This window comes from Sapajus apella, unplaced genomic scaffold (assembly GCF_009761245.1).
Source record: "Sapajus apella isolate SASKATOON/1434 unplaced genomic scaffold, GSC_monkey_1.0 scaffold51, whole genome shotgun sequence".
NCBI classification, from domain to species: Eukaryota; Metazoa; Chordata; class Mammalia; order Primates; family Cebidae; genus Sapajus; species Sapajus apella.
The window spans coordinates 13,997,630-14,021,333 of record NW_022436991.1 but is presented as its reverse complement, the minus strand read 5'-3'; the positions used below and the strand labels follow the sequence as shown (position 1 = coordinate 14,021,333).

At 52.5% G+C, this 23,704-nt stretch overlaps 1 protein-coding gene across 7 annotated transcripts in view; it reads right to left on the bottom strand.

Moving 5' to 3' along the window:
- The window catches only part of KIAA0556 (KIAA0556 ortholog), a 227,904-nt gene that overhangs the window by 6,889 nt on the left and 197,311 nt on the right, over positions 1-23,704 (bottom strand). For all 7 annotated transcript variants that reach the window (XR_004258216.1, XM_032243026.1, XM_032243027.1 and 4 more), the window contains 7 exons: positions 22,371-22,576; positions 19,687-19,765; positions 11,790-11,967; positions 7,204-7,369; positions 3,692-3,849; positions 2,064-2,128; positions 292-402 (listed from right to left, as the gene is read on the bottom strand). Coding sequence is in view for 6 of the 7 variants with exons in the window: in XM_032243026.1 (XP_032098917.1) it covers positions 292-402; positions 2,064-2,128; positions 3,692-3,849; positions 7,204-7,369; positions 11,790-11,967; positions 19,687-19,765; positions 22,371-22,576 (963 nt within the window). In the remaining variant the exon portion in view is untranslated. The remainder of the gene's footprint in view (positions 1-291; positions 403-2,063; positions 2,129-3,691; positions 3,850-7,203; positions 7,370-11,789; positions 11,968-19,686; positions 19,766-22,370; positions 22,577-23,704) is intronic.

Here is a 23,704-nt window from a genome sequence, read left to right as displayed (position 1 = left end):
AAATATCTGTGGTTCTCCGAGAGGGAGACTGTAGTTGGCAGCCTCTCTCAATTCACTGGACCACAGAACTCTTTGGTTTGTGGAATTCCTGCTCCTGATGTTTTAGCAGGCAGCGCTGGGAGCTACTCTCTGCTGCCCGCCCCCAAGGGTCAGCACCTGACTATCAGCAAAGCCTGGGCTCTGGTTCCTAGAGGGCCATTTTCCTCTGCTTGGAAGGTTTCTGCTCTGTTCCCGACCCTCCCGCGCCCCCTTCAGTCTGGGTGGAGCCCGCTCCTGTCCTAGAAAGGATACTGTTTTCCGACAAGGGAATTTTTTCTCCCCGCTCGTCATACAGCTCTAGGCCGGTGAGACCAATGTAATACGGGTCACCCCAGCTGGTGAGAAGCTGAAACTGGAAAATGACTGGGACACTTTATTAAGGAAAGGAAGCCTTCCTTTTTTGGCAGAACAAAGTAAAACAAGGTAAAGAGGAATTGTTTTGGGTTTATATTAATGAAATAGAGAAAAACATTTTTCTCTTATTGAGACTAGAGCCTATCGAAATATAGCTGGTATCACATTTTCTTAAACTGCACGTGTGTGTGCAGGTATGCATGTATGCACGCATGTGCATATGCATGTGTGCATGTGTGTGCACGAGTGCTCATGTGTATGCATGCATGTGTGCACTGTACATGTGTGTACATGTGCGTGTTCATGTGTGTGCCTGTGTATGCAGGCATGTGCATTCGTGTGAGTGTGCTGCATGTATGTGCAAGTGAGTGTTCATGTGTGTGCATGAGTGTTCATGTGTGTATGTATGCATGTGTGTGCGAGTGTGCACGTGAGTGTTCGTGTGTGTGCGTGTATGCACGCATGTGCAAGCATGTGTGCATGTGCCTATGTGTGTGTTAGGAATTCAAAGCCTTCCTCCCACAGGCCCAGGAGACAGGACAGGAGGAGAGGGTGCTCTCCAGGGAGCAGGCAGGCTGGGGAAACATCTGTGTCACAAACTCATTGTATGGTATTGAACGAAGTGCCCCAGTTTCCCTGGTTGTGAAATGACAAGAATAGACTATCTGCCCCCTCTTCCATCCCTTTCAAGTAGACAGGAGGCTAAGAAGGGGACACACGAACCTCACAGCACCAGGGACAGGGAGACCGCCATTGCTGATCAAGTCCCACATGCAGGCCTGGGCATCAAGCCCCTCCTCAGCCCTGTGCCCCGCTCGCCCCCTGAACCTCAGGAGCAGACTGGGTGGGAGGCCTGAAAAGGGGCAGGGCAGCTCCCAGATGATGGAGTAGCCGGAGGTAGTGCTTCCGGAACTGGCCGGCCAAAGAGCGGGCCTTAGAGCCAGGCTGCCTGGGCTCACTCCCCAGGCCCTACCCCTTCCCACCTGTGTAGCCTTGGGCAAATTACTGAGCCTCTCTGTGCCTCCATTTTCCTAGCTATGAAATGGGCATGCTAGTGGTACCACAGTGCTGGGCTCTGCTGCCCAGGCTGGAGTGCAGTGGTGCAATCAGAGCTCACTGCAGCCTTGAATTCCTGGGCTCAAGGGGTCCTCCCATCTCAGCCTCCAAGTAGCTCAGACTATGGGCATGTGCTACCAGCTAATTTATTTGTTTTAAGATATGGGGTCTCATTATGTTGCCCAGGCTAGTCTTAAACTCCTGGCCTCAAGTGACCCTCCTCCCTCGGTCTCCTAAAGCACGGGGATTACAGGTGTGAGCCACCACGCTCAGCCTGCTAAGCTATTTCTATCTTCACCTCCTCCCTGGCTGGCTCCAGGACACCCCCTCCCCAGTCTAGCAGCTGGGGTAAGTGTCAGCTTCTCTAGCCCCTCTCAGCTACAGTCCTGGGTGTTGCCCCCTCCAGCCTCAGCTGCCAGGAGTGGGATCTGGAACTAGCTTGGCTGCCCCAGTCCCAGCAGCTCCCAGTGGCCCCGAGGACCCAGGGGTCCTCCCATCCTCTGTCTTGGTTTCCCTGCATGGAGTTCCAGCTGCCTCGGCTATGACCACCTGAAACCCTGGCTGGGCCGCCTCGGGGCCCGGGATGAGCCGGCGGGGCGGGAGCAGAAGGATACAGCCGCAGGGCATCAGCGGCGCCTCGTAGTCCATGCTCGGGCACTCCAGGCTTTTTGTGTCCAGGCTGAAAAAGCACAAAACAGCACCATGAAGAAGCTCACGACAGCCCAGAATCACCAGCCGGTTACTCCCCAGGCAACAGGCTTTGAAGAAACGTGGCAGTTTAGCGTTCCCCGGGCTGCGGCAGGGAAAAGACAGATGAGGCCCCTGCGTGCGTGGAGTTCCCGCTCTAGATGACAGTCATTGCCAATGCCAGCAGGATGCTGTGCCAGGGAGGCACGGGGCTCAGGGCTTTCCTAAAATGGACTCCTTTATTCCTCAACACAACCCTAGGAGGTGGGTATTTTTAGATCCTTGGGAAGTGGATGAGGAAACTGGAACACAGAGAAGTGAAGTCACTTGCTCAAGGCCGTGCAGCTGGCAGGTGGCAGAGCCGGGCTGGGATGCCAGGTCTGCTGCCACTGCCCCTTCACTTAACCACCCCCTCTATGCCTTTATACGCAAGGAGTGTCCACGCTGTGCTGACAGCCAGGACAGGGTGACGGGGCTGAGGGACTGGGTGGGGCAGGCTGCCTCAGGGAGTGCTCTGGGAAGGCCTCCAGGAAGAGGCAGCCTTAGGAAGTGTCAGAGCAGAGCCTTCCACGCAGAGGAGCAGCAGAGCAAAGGCCCAAGGTGGGAAGACACTAGGCTGCTGGTGTGACCGAGAAAGTAGCCAGAGGGCTGGAGTCTGGGGCAGGATGGGGAGAGGGAAGCGAGAGGAGGCTGGAAGGCGGGCAGAGCCCTGACGGCTGTGGCCTCATGATCTTCAGTGCCTGAGTCCACTAGCCAGGGCCTCAGTTCCCACATCTGTAAAATGGGCATCATCCTGGCTAAGTCAAAGGGTGTTGGGAAGGATTCCCCAGAGGACCCAGCAAAGCATTCACACAGCAGGTCCTTCGGAAGGGTTCCCTCCTCCATGGTCCTCCCCACGGGGCCCCCCGCCCCGGTCCAGTGTGAGTGTGCTCCAGCCCTAGCCTGGTTCTCTTCCGTTTCAAGGGCAATGTTACAATTAAGGGACTGTTCGCAGTGACTGGCCCAACCAGCCAAGCCCGCTACAGTGCAGGGAAACTCATTTTGTTCCGAGAGCTAGGCCTCTGGTGTTTGGACATCAGGGGGTTTAAATGAGTAAACTTAACGTGGCATTTACAAATCGTTATGAACTTAATGCGGCTGAGATTGGGGCCAAGAAATCCCAGTGAATCCATGAAATATTAAGCTCTATTTTTCTCTTTGAAGCTTTCTAAATCAGGAACACAGAAACAAGAGAAAGAAGGCCCTTCCCCAAACTGGCCAGCAGGTATTTCTGGAATGGAGGCAGGCTGTAGCCTCTTTTCCCAGCAGGAAGCGCAATGAAGCATTTAAAATCTTCAGCACTCCAGACTGAAAAACCCAAATGTCCCCAGACAAGGCAAGTCCATTCCACAGGCTTCCGGTGAGGCTTGGCTGAGCTTTAGAAAATGACTAGGTTGAAAAGCAATGCGTTTGATCATTGTTTCAAAACCCTTTTAGTATATACATCAGAGAACTTGCAAAGCAGGCGGGCCCAGGGGCCGGCAGGGGCTGTGCGTGGCGCCCACTTCCCCCTCACCTCCTGGACGGCTGGGGCGGCTGCCGAGCCTGTAGATAGTCCACGAAGAGGATTTCTTGAGCAAAATCAAAGTGGCAGTTGCCTGGCCCCTTCCGGATGAGAAAGCCCTCTGGTGGGGAGACGCACAGGCCGTCCAGGGAGACGTGGACAATCTTGGCCTGGTGAACAAAAGAAATAACATGACTGAAGGGAGGCAGGCGACGTGGGAACAGTAGCAGTGCTGACATGCCGGCAGCTGTGCTCACCACGGGGAGCCTCTCGCAGAGCCACCTGACCCGGGTCCATTTCCCTATCAGGTGCTGTGCAGGCACTGGACAGGTAGCAGAAGATGAGACAGGCGAGCCCCCTGCTGGAGCAGCCGTGTGCATACGTTCTCTGGTCCACAGCTTTCAGGGGTGACACGTGACTTGGCCAAGGCCCTGCCCACCTCACCAGCTGCAGCAGCCTGGGGCGGCATGATCTGGTCAAGGGCACGGTCAAGGGCTCAGGCACTCCCATGTCCACCACTAGTAGCTGTGGATGTTACCTACTTTCCCCATGCCTCACTTTCCCCATCTGTTAAATGGGCACAGTCATGAGTTAACCTATGTAAAGAGCCCTAAACAGTACCTGGCACAAAGTGTATACTTGGTGAATAGCAGCCCCCATCAGTCCTTTTTCAATCCCTGGCTCACACATCAGTACCCCTCAGGGAGCTCCCCCTTCGGACAGAACGGGCCGCTTCCTGATCTTTCTTCTCACGGCACTGAGCTCATCCTTTTTGGGCCTGTATGCCTAGCAGCGTCCCCAGTGGCTTCTGGGTCTCTGTTACGGCAGAGGCTCTGGCTGGACCACTTCTCTGTCTGCCTCGAGGCCTGGAACACACCAGGTGCATTCTAAGAGCTTGTTGGATTCACGTGGATTTGAGCCAACATCTCTCACTGTTCTAGCCAGAGTTTTCCAGCCAGATGGCCAGGATCTACTGGTCAATCTCAAAGTCCTAATGGCAGAGTCTGAGGCGTCCCCAGCCACCACCTGGGCTATGCGCAGGGAGGGGCGACAGCCAGCACTCCTCTCTGACTTCAGATTTTGAAGCCTGGTTCTCTTCGACACCTTAGCACACCTTCGTGGTCGGCAACATGGGTGCAGCTGCTGATCCAACTGGTGGCTTTCCCCTTGGGAGAGGCAGAGGAGCTCCTCCTGCAGAAAGGAAGGGAGGAAGGGTCCCTGGCCTGGCCCTCATGTGCTCCTGGGGCTCCTTGTTCCTTAAGCTTTTTGGGAGCCCCTCTGTGTCAGTCACTTATAGGATATGTAAACCTGAAGGGTGGAGCTCCCTGGCTTCGGGCGTGGCTGTCACTAGAACCTGGTCCCCGTCCTCCTCCGTCTCTCCATCTACTTCCTCGAGGGGGATTCCTACTTGGGCCCCCTGAGCTGAACTTCGGACAGCCGGGCCCATCAGCATGACTGCTGGAGTTTTGCTGGCTTGCCTGGAAAGGCAAGTTCTCTCTTCTGCCAGGCTTGGAGCTAGCAGGACGTAAGCCTGGAGCTGCCGCGATGTGCCCCAGACAGAGTCACCCAAAGGTGGATCCAGTGACAGCAAAGCAGAGGCCCAGGAAGCCCCTGTCCATCCCCCAGGGCTAACGCCTCCTCCAGGAAGCATCCCTGACTTCCCCAGGCAGAGCTGGACACCTGTCCTCTGCTCATTCCCTTCGAGGTAAACTCTATCACCACCTCTATCTCATAGCTAAGGAAGCTAGAGTTTACAGGGGATAAGCGATTTGGCCGGGGGCCACTGAAGGGATTTGAAGCCCTATCCCCAGGAGTCCAAGGCCCTGGCTTCCAACCACATGCTAGGGACTCCTGGTGCTCAGGAAGGCCTTTTGGGGTGTGGGATCTAAGTCACAGCATCTATCGCACTGCAGTGGGGGGTCTCCTGTCTCAGGCCACATGTCCATCCCCGCCACCACCTCATCCACTATAGCCTTTGTCTGGCTGGTGAGGCCAGACCTTTGAGATGGGAACTCAGCCCAACATCCCCAGATGGTGAATTCCGATCACAGAAGCTCTACCAGACAGACTGTGATTTGCTCAAGGGAATTTTAAGGCCCAGCGGCACAACTTAAGGCAGAAGATTGCTTTAATGTCAATATATCTGACTTCTTCAGTGTGTCAAACCTGTGGAGTGCTCACAGAGACACAGGTGGCGTTGGGAGGATCTGCGACTGGCCTGCTCAGAGGGGCATGCTGGCTCAGCTCCTGCCACACTGGGAGGGCTGGGGCTACCAACCTTGCTGTAAGACATCATACAATTCTTTTTTTTCTTTTTGGAGACAGGGTCTTGCTCTGTCACCCAGGCTAGAGTCAATGGTGAGATCGTAGCTCACCGTAGCCTTGACCTGGGCTCAAGAGATCCTCCCGCCTTAGCCTCCAGAGTAGCTGGACCTATAGGTATGTGCCATCAAGCCTGTCCATTTTTTTTTTTTTTGGTAGAAATGGGGTCTCGCTGTGTTACCCAGGCTGGTCTAGAACTCCTGGGCTCAAGCCATCCTCCAGCCTCAGCCTCCCAAAGTGTCGGGATTACAGGTGTGAGCCTCTACACCTGCTTCATAACACAATTCCTAAGGCTCTAGAATAAATTCCCCACATGGTGGGGAGCCCAGATCTGGGGATTGCCTGAGGCTGAGTCCTGACTTTGTCAACTTTTACCTGGCAACGGTGACACCAATCCCCTGTAGCAGGTATGATGAGGAGTCAAACCCAGGGAAGTCAGGCCACATGCCAAAGGTTACGCAGCTGGTAGAGTCCAAGATGAGACTCAGATAGTAGGGCCCTAACTGAATTGCTACCTTTTGGTAGCCTCATCATTGCTTTTACATGACTGGTGGGGGTACCCATGTTTATTCATTCAGTCACCCGAGGCCAGAAAAGCCCAAGAAAAGGGCTCTTCCGAGGCTCTCTTCAATTCCACGGAGACTGAGTCTCAGAAGCCCCCCTGCTGCTTCTCACTCAGCGAAACATCATGTGGACATCACAGGGTGGGCTCCAGGTCTGACTGGCAAGGCAGAGACTCCAGCTGTGTGACCTTGGGTGGGTGGGTGAACCTTCCTGGACTCACTTTCAGACCCTGAGAAATGAGGGCAGTCACACCCGCCTCCCATTGGCTGGGATGAGAATCCAGTGAAATGACGAATGCCCGTGAAACCCTGAACAGAGGCCTAGTCCCCCGAGCACTCAGTGGACTTCAGGGCCAAAACTGACTATGGCAAGCTGGGGCTGGGCCTGCCTGGGACCTCGCCTCAGCTCCAGAAGAAACGGTGCTGTGCACTTCCCTGGAAATGCCCTGAGCTCTTTAGTCTGCATTTGCCATTTGCAGAAGGAAACAGCAGCTCTATCCCTCCCTGGACATAATGCCCCCAGCTCCGTTTGGAAAGTTCTGGAGGATTTATGCCCCTCTCCAGCTGCCATGCCAGCCATTCATCAAGGTGCTGCTTCCCTGACGCTGGACTGAGCGCGGCCGCTGCTCCCCGGCTTACCCCGCGATAGGTGTCCTCGGGAGATTTATTGTAGTTCCAGAAGCGCAGGCCTGCGATGCTTTCAGCCCTGTCGAGGCAGATTGTGACCACGTGGTCTAGCCCCGGCGAGAAGGGGATCAGCCACATATGCTCATCCTCCATGGTGATGTTGGTGCCATCAATTAACCTGCAGCAACGGGGACGGAGCAGCGGGGGGCGGCTCGGTGGGCACAGGAGGCATCGCAGCGGGGCCCCCACCCCCTCGCCCCCCAGGGCGTCTCCCCTGCCTGTCACTGGCTGCATCAGGCTCATTAAGGGGAGGTGTGACTGATGAGAACAACAGTCAGAAGTCGTCTCTCATCTATGAAATGAGATATTTTTAAAAAGGAAAAAAAAATAGCCTATGGTGTTAAAGGTACAGAAAAGCAATCATCAGGGTTTTTTTTTTTTTTTAAAAAAAAAAGGGAAAACGTGTCATTTTTCAGAATTCTTTAGCCCAGTGATCCCATTTCTGGGATTTTTTTTCCCCCAGAAGGAAAATGTATTCAACATACGGGAAAGGCTATCTGCACCAAGATGCTCATTACAGTGTTATTTATACTAGCTTAAAACAGAACAACCTAAAAGTTCTCTAAATCGGGACATGGTTAAGTAAATTTCACAGGGGTTAAGGGGGCATCGTGAGGAGACCGCAGCCACATGGAGGAGGTAGGACACTGATTATAAAGCTGAGAAATAAGGACAAGGACCAGGAGAGAGGGCACAAAAGTGAAAAACATAATTGGGTCAGAGGGTATGAAGGTGAATATTTTTTTCAAGTTTCCAAACTTTCTGTAAATTTGCTGCCTTGGTTTATGGCACATTTGAAAAGAAGTGTAGTCCTTCCTTCCCAAGCTCGGGGAGAGGCACAAAAGCACCAGGTGAGCTCTGCAGCTCTTGGTGACTCTGTGGGAGCTGCTCTGGCCAGACCATGCTCTGTGACCCCATGGCCTGAGTACCCCATGGAAGCCCCCAGCACCCTCGTGCTCTTCCCAGCCAGCGCCCTGAGCTTGTCACCTCAGCCCTATCACATGCCTGTCCTGGCCAGTTTTTGGTTCCCTTGCTTGGGACATCCTGCTCATCCTCAAGTTGGCCTGTGTTTGTCCCAAGGACAATTGTGCCCCTTGCTTCCCTGGACTTCCCAGCATGCCTCAGCCCAGGCCCTTGTCCTCATGGCTCTGGCCAATGTGTCTGGCACTGCCATTCAGAGGCCTGGTCCTGGAGAAAGGGGCCCAGCTGGCAGCCTCTTGAGCAGCCTCCCTCTCCCTCCCATTTTCCAGGGCCTTCCCCACTCCGCACACCCTGGATTCCTGGTGCCTTGCAGCTTCTGTACTGGGAGAAACCTGGCCTGCTGCCACATTTCCTAGATTTGAAAAGAAACTTCTTATTTCCTTTTACATTTTAAAGTTGTGAATTTGGAATAAAATCTCACAATCGAAGTGTTTATCCAAGGAGGTAATATTTCTTTGTTCTCTAAAATGCTGTTATTAAATTGATGGATGGTGTGTCTGACAATTGCTGGCATCTTAAAATTGAGGAAATTCAGCAGTTCCACCCTGGAATGTCTGTGGAACTAAGCTGACTGAGGACAACGACTAGAGAACCTTCTATTTTCTTCCAAAGGCAATTATCTTTCTGTCCTAGAAATGGGGCTGCCTCCATGGCAAACCTGCCCAATTCTGAGAGCAGAGAGAACTGCTGGAGCATTTGCAGCTAACAGTGAAAGGAAGGCCCTATAGACACTCTCAGGAACATCTCAATGAATTCCTAGCTCTATCCATAAAGAAGCCTAGAAACAGCAACCAGCCAAGTAGCAATGAGCATCCCTAGTGCCAGATTATGGCTTCTAAATCCCATTTCCCACTAAAGGAACCAGGGCACGGCTGATTCCAGGTCTGGGATAAGAAATATACAAGATGAGCCTGAATCATCCTGTCATGTCAGAAGGTGAGAAAGGTGACTGTTTTAAAAGGACTCAGGACTTCCCAGCATCCAAGAGGGAACGATCTGAGCATCATTTGGGATAAAATCTGCCATGAATTTGACTTTTCAAATGCAGTACTGTATGTTTAAAATCCATAAGTTCATAATAATTCCTAAAAAGAAACACATGTTTTAGACAACACTAGAGAAACAGTTATTTGGAAAACCAAAAAGAAAAGGAGGAGAGAGAATCGAGCCCTTAGGCTGCCTTTCCTGTTTGAATTGCACCACAGAGTAGCCAAATAATTGCGGAAAATTCTCTCTTCAGTGCAGTTATTTCAGCAAATAAATAAACAAAAGAATAGTAGGCACAAAATTCCATCATTTTGCAACCCCTAATGAATTAATGGACTTCGCCAGCATGACTGGCTTCCAACGTCAGAAAGAGTTGACAACCAGCTGTTACATACGTCCTGATGGCCACACTGACAGCTATGTGGTTGTCTTGCCCTAGTGGACGACCCTCAATCTGATCAGTCGTCTAGATGTAATTAACAATGTACTAGAAATACAGGGGAGTGAGGAGCAGGCTCAACAATACAGCAGAGATGCAGCCAGTAGAATCCGCATCCACCTGGTTTTTCAACAGATAATTTACAAGAAAAAATGGCAAAAGGTGAAAGAGAACCTAGAGATTACAAGAGGCTTAAGAGACATAGCAACCAATCGCAACGCATAGACCTTATCTGGATCTCAGTTCCAATAATCAAACTGTTAAAAAGGGTGGGGGTGGGAACTACAAATCTGATAGGTATCTGGTAATTTTAGAAATCCTTGTTAACTTTTTCTTTTTTGTTGTTGAGACAGGGTCCCACTCTATTGCCCAGGTTGGAAAGCAGTGGCACAATTGTGGCTTACTGCAGCGTTGAACTCCTGGGCTCAAACAAACAACCCTCCCACCTCAGCCTCTCAGAAGCTCTCCAGCTACTCAGCCTCTCCAGCTACTCAGAGGCAACCCTCCCACCTCAGCCTCTGAGTAGCTGGGACTACAAGCACATGCCACAACGCCTCCTATTTTATTTTTTAGTTTTTGTAGAGACACAATCTCACTATGTTGCCCAGGCTGGTCTTGAACTCCTGGGCTCAAGTGGTCCTTCTGCCTTGGCCTCCCAAAGTGCTGGCATTACAGGCATGAGCCACCACACACAGGCAACTTTTGCAAGTGTAACAATGGTACCAGCATTATGTTTCTCTTAAATCCCTTATTGTTTAGAGGTATACACTAAAATACTTAAAGAGCAAATGCTATCGGGCCTGGGATTTGATGACAGATAATCTGGCAGGGGGGTGGTGAGTGGGTGGGAAGGATCCACAAGCCCCACTGTGCAGTGATCACTTTTCCAGCTGACCAGGAGCCAGGTCTCCAGGCTCCAAGCCTAAACACTCAGCAGAGTGACTTGCCAGGATGTGGAGGTAGTCAGAGGGACCCAATGGCAGCAGGGGTGAGACCATGGTTCAGGGCCACCTTATAGAAAACCAGGGAGAAGCCTGCCACTGACTCTGCAGGAGCTCAGCACCAGGCCAAGGGATGTGGCTGCAATGTGACATGCCATGGGAATGACTGTCCCCACTCTACTGATCAGGAACCCAAGGCAGGGGAGACCGTATAACTTAGTGGTTTTGTCAGTGGATTGTGGGTGTCCCCCAGACCTGCGTTCCAGTCATTACTCTGCCACTGCACCAGTCTGGGTGACCTCTGCCCAGTTTTCAACCTCTTCGTATTTCAGTGTCTACATCGGTATATATAGGGCTGATCATGGTTTCTCCATCAAAGGGCTGTTTGAGACTTCAATGGATGAACATCTGTCACCTGCTTTGCATAGCCCAGTGCCGGGCATGCAGTAAGCACTCAAAAACCAGCAGTGATACAATCAGTTATCATTATTGTCCTTGCAGTTATTATTGGAGAGGTTAAGAAAGTTACCTAATAGTTGGCATGGGGCAGAGGCAGGATTTGAACTCCCATCCCTCTGACTCCCTTAGTTCACACCTCCAAGCAGTGCCCAGGCCCTCTGGCTGTGCAGAGCATGGGAGCCGAGTACTGCTCTGCGGTTTGCAGGTCCATATGGTTCGATGCTATATTTGAGGCCCACCCCTTATTGACTTGACCCAACCTTGGCTTATGAAATCTGACAAGTGCAGGGGAAAGTGCAGCCACCACCGCCTGCAGAGACTTCCTGAGCCATCACCTCCAGCTTCACGGAAGGGAGAGAGAGCTTTCAGCCCCTGGGAGGCCTGGGTCACGCATGCGTAAACTGAACTGCCCACTGCAAAGGTTTACAGACAGCTACTGTGTGCAAGGCACTCTGCTAAGCACGGAGAAGAAAACGCAGACCACGGCTGTGTCTGGAAGCATGGGAACCTACCTTCGCATCCCGCCCGCACTTCCAGCTGTGTGGCCCTGGAGAGTCACCTCCCGCCTTGCTTTCCTGAGCCTCGGTTTCCCTCGACCACATGACCTTACAGGGTGGCCGGGGGAGGGACATATGTGATTCTATTTGATGTCTGAGTCTGTAGTCTCAGAGACAGAATAGTGTCCCCAGAACCCTGTGGTCAGGAAAGTAATAATTCTGATAGACACTCACTTGTCCAGGGTCCGGGAGTCGTCAGAGTACTCGGGAAGCTCATTTAAGTCTCTGGGGGAGGCGGAGATCTGGTGCCGGCGGATGGGCAGTGCCTGACCCTCCTTGCCCACCACTTCCAGGCCAGTGAGCCCAAGGAAGTGCAGGTCTCCCCAGGAAGCAGTGAAATTCAGCTGAAGGCCTGCAACAGGAAGACAAGTGGCGCATCAGCACCACAGGCGACTTCTAAAATGAAGACAGAAGAGGAATGCTATTCGGCCTCTACATTCAAGCAATTTCAACCCAGACCCAAAGTGCCTTGCGGGAGGGCTCTGCGCCGTTCCTCTAGGTGGCCTTGGGCCCAGGCCACTGCCAGTGCTCAGTGCATCAGCAGGCTGCATGGATGAGGGTTAAACCTGCACACAGCCCAGGGTCCTTACTCTGCCTACCAGATTGTGCTGTCCCACCCCATACTGAACGTCCTTAGTGGCTTCCCATGCTTTCTGGCCAACAATGCATTCCCCATCAGACTTCCACCTACTTCTCCAGCCTCACTGTGCAGCAGGGATCCTGGGCCCCACCCAGGCTGTCTTTCAGTCTCTCTCGGATTTACATTTCTCTCTCCAACCACAGGGCCTTTGCATGTGCTGTCAGCCCTCTCTAGAACTCACATGGCCTGGGTGACTGGTGCTCACCCTTCAGATCCCAGCTCTCTTTCTCAGAGAAGCCCTCCTGACTTCTTCAGCCAGGTCAAACCTCCACTGATAACCTGCCATGCCACTGCATGCTTCCCCCTCCAAGCCCTGGTCACGGCTGTAATCTCATGATCATTTGATAAATATCCTCATGTCCTGCCTGGCTAATTCCTTGAGGGAGAAACCTCATCTGTTTCTCTAAACCACTGTATCCTGAGCCTGGCAGAGTGCCTGGCACACAGTAAGACCTTAGTACCGATGAAATGATTAAACCAGCAACTACATGGAGACTGTTAGATCAGTAAGCCCCGGTGCTGGAAACAGATTTTATGCAAATTGGCTGCTATTACAAGGATTCGCCTGCGCTCAGAGTAAAGGAAGTGACCTATGGTGATACCTCCATCCTTTTGCCTCTGCTCCCACCCTCTCTCGATCAGAGACCATTTAGAAGTGACCTTCTGTGGCCCTGGGGCAAAACAGCCCAGGTGCCATTCATTTGCCCAGGAAGCTCAAATGGAATGAATCTCTTGATCAAGGCCTGTCAGATAATTGGCTGGAGCGTCTCCTTCCTTAATGGTCTCTCATTAGAGCAAGACCAAGCACAATGAGCCCTTCTGCCCTTGGAGAATTTGCTGCTTATTTTAGCACCCTTTTGGGTAGCTGAGTTGAAGACTCTCACTCTTTGCAGCGTTCACAGAATTCCAGCACTGAAGAGCGGGCAGAAGGAAGCTGGGATGTCATTGGTGCCACCCCTTTGCAGCTCAAATGAGGAACTGGAAGCCCAGAGAGGTGAAAGGGCGTCTCTGTGGCCGTGAGGAGGGGCTGGGTCAGCTGGCCTCCCTGGAGCATGGTTTTCTCTCCCACACCCCTGTCAGGTCCCAACATACTTTTTGTAACTTAGCCCTCAGGTCCTTTCCTCCTTGGTGGTGCCAAGGTAGCTCTGAGCATCTCCCAGGCAGGTGAAAAAAACGTGTGGCCAGCACAGCACCCTGTACGAGGGCTTCTCGCCACATCGGTCACGTGCAAAACTACAAACTCCTCCCGCCCGTGTCCCGGCCATTGCAATGTGATTTTGCTGCTGATCCATCCAGAGTTGTAGTCTATTTCCCCGCTCCTGACTCTGCTTTGAACAATGGGACAGAGGCCCACATCACGCAAGCAGAGGCTGTAACGCACTTGTGGCTTGAGACTGCCGTGTGAAGCGGCCCAGCGAACCCAGTCGCCGTCTCTCTGGCCAGCAACCTCCCCGCCGCCAGACCTGTGGGTGATGTCGTAGGCCATTCAACTGCTGGTCCACCTCCCTGCTCACCAGGAACTTGAGCGGGCCCAGCAGAGGCCAGCCAAGCCGGCTCACCCAGAACTGCCCAGCCAAGTCACCGAATTCCAAGCCAATGATGAATACGATTCACGGTAGTTGCGTGAAGCCGGTGAGTTGTGGATTGGCTTGTTCAGCAGCAAAAGCTAGCTGACACACTCCTTCTCAGCCTGGGTCAGTGTTCCTATGTCATTTCCTCAGAGGCCTCCCCTAATAACCAGAGCCCAAATAGCCCCGCTCACCCTGTCACATCCTCATCCTGCCCGCCTTGTTGTTTACAGCGCTGAATGCGTCCTGACAATCGAGCCCACACTGATCTGCTTATTTGCCTTCATCAGTCTCCCCCACTACGATGGAAGCTCCCTGAGGCCAGGACTCTGCTCGTTTTGTTCACTGCGGTATCCCCAGAGCCCAGAACAGTGCTTAGCAGATGCTCAATGAATGTTTTTAAGTAGAAAACCCAATAGGTCCGACAAGTTTTGTTGATGATTCTTTTGTCCCATTTACTTGCAGATATCTACCGAACCCCTACTTTTTTTTTTTTTTTTTTGAGACGGAGTTTCACTCATGTTACCCAGGCTGGAGTGCAATGGCGCAATCTCGGCTCACCGCAACCTCCGCCTCCTGGGTTCAGGCAATTCTCCTGCCTCAGCCTCCGGAGTAGCTGGGATTACAGGCACGCACCACCATGCCCAGCTAATTTTTTGTATTTTTAGTAGAGACGGGGTTTCACCATGTTGACCAGGATGGTCTCGATCTCTTGACCTCGTGATCCACCCGCCTCGGCCTCCCAAAGTGCTGGGATTACAGGCGTGAGCCACCGCGCCCGGCCAAACCCCTACTTTTTAATGTCATGCTGAACACAGTAGCTATCTGCATGTAAATGAGACAAAAGAAAACCACTGTTTTACCAAACTCACAGTCAACGGTAAACGAATGTTTATTGATCATCTACGTGTACCGGAACCTATTTTGGCATACGAGTTGCAGGAATGAACGGCAGAGCACAATGTCTGAACTCAAGGAGCTGGCATTCTAGCAAAGACTGTCAGTAAACACACAGCGAATGAAGAAAGCCTTCACAGAGTGATGCATACTATGAAAAAAATAGCAACAGGATAGGGAGTGACTGAATAGGGACAGAGGTGACTTCAGGGAGGACCTCCCTGAAGAGGCAACATTTGAGCTGAGACAAGGGTGTTGAGAAGGAACCTATTGCGCTTTTGCATTTCCGGAAGAAGAACACTCCAGGCTGAGAGGAGAATAATTTTGGCCCACAGCTTGGAACCAAGGGGCCAATGGACAGAGTAGAAGAAAATGAAATCAGACAGTTAGGCAGGGGCTAGATCGTATCGAGAAGTTTGGATTTTCCTCTCTTTGCCACGGGAAGCTAATGGTAGGCTCTATGTTGAAGCAGGGGAGAAACGTGATCTGATTTGCATCTTAGAAAGCTCCCTTCAGTTGGACTTTATAGGAAGACCAGGGAGGACGCTGTTGCAGGAAGGACGGCTTGAATAAGGCTGGAGGCAGTGAAAACGGGGGAGAAGGGGACAGATACAGGATCTGTTTCAGAGACAGCACTGCCAGGATGCTCAGTGGTCTGGATATAGAAGGAAGGGTAAAGAAGTTTTGACTCAGGTGACAGAGGGGCTATGGGTACCACTCCTAGATGGAAAGGCCACAGGTGGAGGAGGCTGTGGATGTGGATGAGGGAGAGCAGCGTGAGGGAGAAACGCCACCTCCCTTTGTGGCAACGCAGAGATGGCGGCCCGGACTCTCCCAAGCCTGCCATCTCTTTGTTTGCCTGGCAAGCTGCACTGCGATTCCATCTAATTTGGGGCTGCTCTGAAAGTGATTACTCTCCTTTTCCAGCTAATATCCAACATTCCATATTCATTTTCCTCTGGTGTATCAATTAGTATTTATATAAATGGAAATTAATTTTGTTATTTCTCTCCCATGCTTCAACCCTCTCAGCTCCTTTCTTATTCATCACTGCTGATATTTGCAAAACTGCCAAAATTAGTGTCATCTGCAAATTAGCAAGTCATATATCCCCTTTCAAAACATTAATAGGTTTGGCCGTATTTACCAACCCCGACGCACTCCCGCGGGTCACTTTATTAAAGCTCTCTCTGTGCTCCGTTCTTGCAGAGTGGTGAAGCGGGTTGAGGATTCTGAATGCAGTGAGGAAAAAGCCAAAGGTTCAGAGAGAAGAGATTCAGAAATCACAGGCCTCAAAACAGAGACAGAGGGTGCTTGGTTGAGAGGCTCTTCTGCCTTCCTACCGAGAGGAGAAGAGAAATTACACTTGCCTTGCAGTAAAAAGGTCTTTGAGCTCTACCCCAGGGCCACGTTTCCAAAGACACTGAAATAACATCTCCGCGAAAGGTCAGGAGCCAAGTTCAGCAGGAAAGACATTTACAGACAGCGTCTTTGGGGAAATCATCTGATGAAGGGGACAGTGGCTGCTTCAGCCTGGCCAGCGTTCCAGCTTTCTTTCTGGTGACCACGCTCTGACCTGCTCCGGAGAACCACCCTACGCTCAGTCCACACAGTTTTGGGGTCTGATGCTCCAGGCCTGCCCAATCTGAGTTTTCCATCTCCCACCTCCCACCCTACCCACTATAGTGAACCACAGTGACTGACTTAAGAATGGACACATGAATTAGCCAGGCACAGTGGCACACCAACAGTCCCAGCTACTCAGGAGGCTGAGGCGGGAGGATCTCTTGAGCCAGGAGTTGGAGGCTGCAGTGAGCTGTGTTTGCACTACCGCACTCTAGCTGGGCCACAGAGTGAGACCCGGTCTCAAAAGAATGACAAGAAGCAAACAAATAAACACAAAAGAGAATGGGCACAGGAATCAGGCTAGGCCCAGAGACGTAATTCTGGGATAGTTGTCGGACCTATTGGGATTCAGGAAAACAGAAGATCTCTTTCATCTGGAACTGCTGGGTAGAAAGGAGGCATAAACGAAGGTTCCAGGACGTGCCATGTGAATGGTGCCGAAGGGGAGAACGGCGGGAGACGAAAAGAAGGCAGAGAGAGGGAGACAGACACCAGGTCTTGATCGCATCATTTTCATACCGAGCGCAGCTCTGTGGAAGCTGACGACCCCTAACTTTGAGTTGCATAAGCCAGTAAGTTCCCTTTTCTGCTGCACTCTGCTTGAATTAAATTTCCATTGTTCATGCCCTGCACACACACAAGAGTCCTGACCGACTTAGGGGAGAACCAAATTGAGTAAGAAACAATGGCTGTGTTCTGGGACCTCACAGCTTCACGGGGACACCAACTCTTGCGCAGAGACTTCTGATGCGAGGCGGTGTCCCAGTGAGAACCCCAAGGCAATCTGCTAGTGTGGGGGGCGCGTGGGCTCTGGATTCAAACACCTCTGCTTCCGCTCCCAGCTTCCATATGGCCGTGTGACCTTAGGGAGGCGAGTCCATCTCTCTGAGCCTCGGCTGCCTCATCTCAAGGAAAAGGGTGAGGAGCGTTCCATCAAGATAAGGCAGAGAAAGCCCAGCACCGCGTCTGGCTGGGAGACGAAACCCAGCCTCAAACCAGGCTCTTGCCTAATGGTCGGTCGACCTTTAAAACTGCTGCTGGCCGGGCGCGGTGGCTCAAGCCTGTAATCCCAGCACTGTGGGAGGCCGAGGCGGGTGGATCACGAGGTCAAGAGATCAAGACCATCCTGGTCAACATGGTGAAACCCCGTCTCTACTAAAAATACAAAAAATTAGCTGGGCATGGTGGCGCATGCCTGTAATCCCAGCTACTCGGGAGGCTGAGGCAGGAGAATTGCCTGAACCTAGGAGGCGGAGGTTGCGGTGAGCCGAGATCGCGCCATTGCACTCCAGCCTGGGTAAAAAGAGTGAAACTCTGTCTCAAAAAGCCTTATTTGGAATTCTAATAAACTGCTGCTATTCCAAAGTAATTGGGAGAGGGCTTTGGAATGCAAGGGGCTATGAGAATTCCAAATAAGGCACTTTCCTCTAAGGCACTTTCTAAGAGATCATTGGTGCTTTTGGAGTCGGTGAGGGAGAGATGAATTTTCCCAGGGGATGACAGGGAAGACTCCCGGGGAGGAGAATGGGTTGCAGAAGGGCTTTAAGGGAGGGGATGTGGAGCTCACTTAGGGCACAGCTCCGACCCCACTTCCCACCCCCACAAATGAAGACTTAGCCCTCTGGTGGCTGGAAGTGCTGACGGCTGGCAGCTCACCACCGAGGCTCTTGGCTTGTGACTGCCCTTGGCTGAAGAAGGTCTCCTTGCAAAAAGCCATGCCAGGCCGGGCACAGTGGCTCATGCGTGTAATCACAGCACTTTGGGAGGCTGAGGTAGGTGGATCACCTGAGGTCTGGAGTTTGAGACTGGCCTGATCAACATGGTGAGACCCTGTCCCTACTAAAACTATAAAAATTAGCCGGGCATGGTGGTGGGCACCTGTAATCCCAGCTACGCGGGAGGCTGAGGCAGGAGAATCTTTTGAACCAGGGAGGCAGAGGTTGCAGTAAGCTGAGATCATGCCAATCTACTCCAGCCTGGGCGACAGAGCAAGGCTGTGTCAAAATAAATAAATAAAAATAAAAAATAAAAAGCCATGCCTGCCCCCCCCCCCAGGGGCAGCCCAGAGCCAGTGTCATGTTGATATAGACAGACAAAGACATGGCCCCTCACTCAACTCAAGATGACCCCAAAGGGCCATCCCAGCTTCCGAGCTCCCCACGGAGAAGGCTGAGGCCTCAAAGTGGCTGAACCGCAGGCCAGCTTCTCCCTCTGCCCAGTCCTGCCTCCCGCCCTTCCCTGACAAGCACACACCCCAGTAAACTCCATCTAGGAGTGTGTCTAGGGAACCTAGTCAGCGACAGGCTGTCTTCAGAAGGCAGAGATGGAGCAGGGAGGCGTCTGTGGCGGAAGCGGTGGCTTGCACAGAAGCCTGCGGGTGGACTCCCAAGATGGCACGGGGAGAACAGGAAGGGCTGATACCAGGATTCCGAGAGGCTCCAGCTTCATTTTGGGGATGAGGATGGGGGAGGGGAGAGAGGGAAGCCTGACAGCGTCACATCTTTGGTTCTCAGAAGATAGAGTAGAAGTGGGTCACATTCACCGGCAGGAGAGAGCAGAAAGCGAGGCTGCCAGGAACCTGGTTAGCAGGGCGCAGGAGGAAGGGGTCACAGTCAGCAGTGACCTTGGGCCTCAAGATTGCCCAGGGTGGGAACAGCTGGCGTGGATGCACATGGATGAAGAGAGGGACTGGCTGGAAGGGTCCACAGAAAAAGAAGGGTGATGAACAGGCTCAGCAGAAACCCCCTGGGATTAGCTCAGAGGTCACCAACTGGCAGCCGGCTGGCCACATACACAGTATGTGTTTTCTTTGGCTCATGTGATATTTAAAACAGGAAGAAATTCATCACCAACATTTGAGAATCTGAAGACTTCGCATAAGACTCTAGATTTCCGACTTTTTCTGAAAAGACCTGGTACCCTGGGCCTGTGCCTCCGCGCCCACCCCTGGGGCAGGTTTTCTCTGCCCGTGCATCTGCTCTTCGGTGGAGGTGGAAGGGACAGCTTGAGGCACTGCACTAAGAGACACCGTGGGTCTCTTCAGGTGCTTATGTCCTCTTGTTCTGTGCTTTCTGGGTCAGGGTCATAGCTAACACATAGGCTGTCTGCATGCAAAATGCAAAAATGCCCCTCAGGGAGGGCAAAATGTAAAGAGATGCCCCTCCCTGCTAGGGCCAGGGAGCTGAGCGCAGGCTGCTTTCAGCCTCCACTTGCCCCATGGCCTGCTGCAGTGTCCAACCCGCCCAACTGTCCAGGGAAATCCTGTGCCAAGTGGCCACCACTCCCCCTGACCCTGGAAGATCCTCCTTCCACCCAACACCACTCCAGGAGAGGTACTCACAGATTCCGTGGTAGATGCCTGGCTCTGGCGTGGTGACTTGGGGGACGAGGGGACTGGATGGGAGCTCCAGCTCTGGGACCTGCACATGGGTCGGAGGAGAAGTAGAGGAAAGGGGGGTGGTTTTAGTGATACCCACACAGCTGGCTGGCTGTTCCTCCAGACACCACTGCCCACCCTGTGCCCAGGAAGTCCCTATGTCCCTTCCTGGATTTTCTGCCTTTGTGGAACTTATGGGACCAGTGATACAGGCAGACCCTGACCCTCTGGGGTCTGCATCCTCGACAGCAGCTCTCACTAACAGGGGAGGAGCCTGATGCTAACAGCCAAGGTGTTTTGATTTCCTCCAACAGGGAAGGACCTAATAAATGTTTGTGTGGTGAGCTGGAGGAAGAAAGAAAGGAAAGAAGGAAAGGAAAAGGGAGGGAAGAAGAGAAGGAAGAGAGGAAGGAAGGAAGGAAAGGAGGGAGGGAGGGAAGGAGGGAGAGAAGGAGGGAGGGAAGGAGGGAGGGAAGGAGGAAAGGAGGGAAGGAAGAAGGGAAGGAAGGAAGGAGAGAAGGAGGGAAGGAAGGAGAGAAGGAGGGAAGGAAGGAAGGAGAGAAGGAGGGAGGGAAGGAAGGAGAGAAGGAGGGAGGGAAGGAGGGAGGGAAGGAGGGAGGGAGGGAAGGAAGGAGAGAAGGAGGGAGGGAAGAAAGGAAGGAGAGAAGGAGGGAGGGAAGGAGGGAGGGAGGGAGGGAAGGAGGGAAGGAAGGAGATAAGGAAGGAGGGAAGGAAGGAAGGAGAGAAAGAGGGAGGGAAAGAAGTAGGGAGGGAGAGGAAGCGGAAAGGAAGGAGGGAGGGAGGGAAAGAAGAAGGGAGGGAGGGAAAGGAGGGAGAGAGGAGAGGAAGAATTCAAACCATAGAGAGTGGTTCTTAACTTGGCTGTTCACTGAAGCAGAATCTCTAGGGGTGGGGCCCGGACACCCGCATTTTTAGAGTCGCCCAAATGATTTGCACAGGTAGCAGGATGAAAAACTCCTGGTCTTCAGGCAGTCAGCAGTGGGCCGCCTCACCCTTCTTGGGCCTTAGGTATAAACTATTTGCTCATTGTCTCGTTGCACCATAAGTGAAGGCAAAAGAGCCTTTACTGCTTCACAGCCGGGAAAGCTGAAGTGAAGGCGCCGGTCTCCCATGAGACAGAGAGAGTGATCCCCCCGGCCCCTCACAGCGCTGGGCCCATGTCCCTTACAAGCTCCTTTGTCATTTGGAAAACGCTGGGCAAATGGAAGAGCGCAGGGTGGACCCCCACCTGGAGCCCCTGGGTCGAATCCTGAGCACAGGCCCGGCTTGTGGCCCAGAGGTTTGAAAATATCTGAATTCACTGCCAATATTTTTGAATGGAGAGCTTTTACAGGAAGATCCAGCTTTCTGGCTTCTCCCGTAAAAATCAGAACTGGCAACAAGGGGCTCGCCACTCTTGGTGCCGCTTTCCTTAGGTGTGGGGAGGGGCACACACTCCCCAGCTGCCTGCTCCTCACACGCCCCGCTCTGCCTGGCTGTGGGGCACAGTCCCGGACGAACACCCCAGGGTCCACAGGACATGTCGCTGCCCTGCCTCGGTCATGGCCTTCCCACAGCTCAGCCCCATCGCCTGTGGCTTCTGCTGTCCCTGTGTCTCCCCCACCCTCTTTAACCATCTCCTCTTTCTCCTATTGGTCCTGACTTGAACTGACCCTGAGATCATCTCTCGTTTTAAAAGATTTGTGTATCTGGCTGGGTGTGGCGGCTCATGCCTGTAATCCCAGCACTTTGGGAGGCCAAGGTGGGAGGAGTGCTTGGGTCCAGGAGTTCATGATCAAACTGGGCAACATAGCAAGACCTCATCTCTGCAAAACATAAAATAAACTAGCCAGTCGTGGTGGTGTGCACCTGTAGTCTCAGCTACTCTGGAGGCTGAGGTGGGAGGATCGCTTGAGGCCCGGGAGTTTGAGGCTGCAGTGAGCTGTGACGATGCCACTGTACTGCAGCCTGGGCGACAGAGCCACGTCCTATCTCTAAACAATATCAACAGTAATGAGTCACTTGTCCATTAAAAGCATAAACTGTGGCATCACACATTCACGTTCTACCTTTGGTTCGGTCACAATGTGACCCTGGGCAAGTCACTTGACTTGTCTGAGCGTCAGTTTCCAAAATGGCAACATTAATAGCCTCCACTCACAGGGCTGCCACGAGGGCGAAACAAGAACGCTGTGTCCCCTGCCTGGATGACGGTGTGCGTTCAGGAATCCGTGGCTGTGAGGATCGCTATTTTAGTCGTAACTCTGCCTATGAAAAGCGTTCCTGGTCCTTCCATCAAAAACAACAGTGAATGATCAAAACCCAACCCAAAGCAAAAACTCCCCCGAGACTGTCAACCTCTGAGTAGGAGAGATGACACGGAGCTCATTTCTCCTGGCTTTGATTAAAAAATTTGAATACTTTCTTTACTTTGGGTAAAAAAAAAAAAAATTAAAAAAATAAAAATAATTAGAAAATGAAATATGACTTAGAGGACAAAAAAAAAATGAAGTAGAAAAACGGGACGTGTCAACACAGTGGTACCAGCAGTTTCAAGGATATCCGTCTTCATTCTTCCTGCTCTACTCGGAGTTAGGGGAAGAAACCTATCTGGGGGTCTCCCCACAGCTCCCCAGCTCCAGGCCTACCGGGTCATCGGCCCCCAGGCCGGCCTGGGTGAAGGGCCGCTCATCCCCCTCGCCGTCGGCCGTGCTGGGCCTCCTCAGTGCCTCCTCATCTTGCAGGCTGGCCAGGCTCCCCACGTCCACGTCAAACATCTCATCAGAATAGAATATGGCCTCGAGAATGTCATCGTCGGTCGTGAATAAGATCGTGTCTCCAAAGTGCTCCGGGGCTGATGGGTTACCAAGACGACAGAAGGGTCAGCTCACTCCACATCCCAGTGATTGGTCGGTTAAGAGCCCAGACCCACCCACTTCTGTGCTATACACCCGCACACCCCTAACTGGTATTGATTCGTGTGAACCTTATTCGTCTTCACAGATTTGCAAATGGAAGGCACGGACCATAAGCATCACACGGACCTAAGGAAGGGACCTCATTTCATGAGAATCACTGTGACCTGTGATCTGTCATCAGGCCAGTGGCACTTCTTTGGTGTGGGCGGGGCACTACGCCAGACGCTGGCAGTACCCCACCCAGACCCTGGTGGGTCCTCTTCTTGGAGTGCCTTGCCTGGAAGGGTGTGGGAGTTACACCCGCAACCTGGGAAGCCTTGGGTGTAATGAGCGGCTGGTAGGTGGGGTTCTAATGCCATGCTCCTTCACCTTCAGGCAGGAAAGACCTGAAATTTATGTTCCAGAGCTCCCTCGAGATCTGGCCGAGGCTCAGCTTCCTGGCAACTATATCCTTGCTTCACTACGCCAGGTTTCTCCTAGAAGCACGCCCTCCATAAGTCACCTGCCAAAGAATGCCCCATCTCAGACTCAGGCTTTAGAGGCCAGGCCAAGACAGGTGCTTTATGGAGGAGCTGAATGAGGTCAGGCCTAGCACACCCATGCTTTGGGAAGGGATGAGCACACCAGGTCTGTGGCCAGGCACAGGGGTTCATGCGTGTAATCCTAGCACTTTGGGAGGCCCAAGGTGGGTGGATCACTTGAGCCTAGGAGTTCGAGACCAGCCTGGGCAACATGGTGAAACCTCGTCTCTACAAAAAATACAAAAATTAGCCAGGAGTGTTGGTGCATCTGCAGTTCCAGCTACTCAGGAGGGTGAGATGGAAGGATCACTTGAGACCAGGAGGTTGAAGCTGCAGTGAGCTGAGATCATGCTATTGTGCAGAGCGAGAGAAAGAAGAAGAAAGAAAAAGAAAGAAAGAAATTAAGAAATGAAAGAAAGAAAGAAAGAAAGAAAGAAAGAAAGAAAGAAAGAGGAAGAAAAAGAAAGGAAGGAAGGACAGAAAGAGAAAGGAAGAAAGAAAGGAGGGAGGGAGGGAGGAAGGACGGATGGAGGAAGGAAGGGG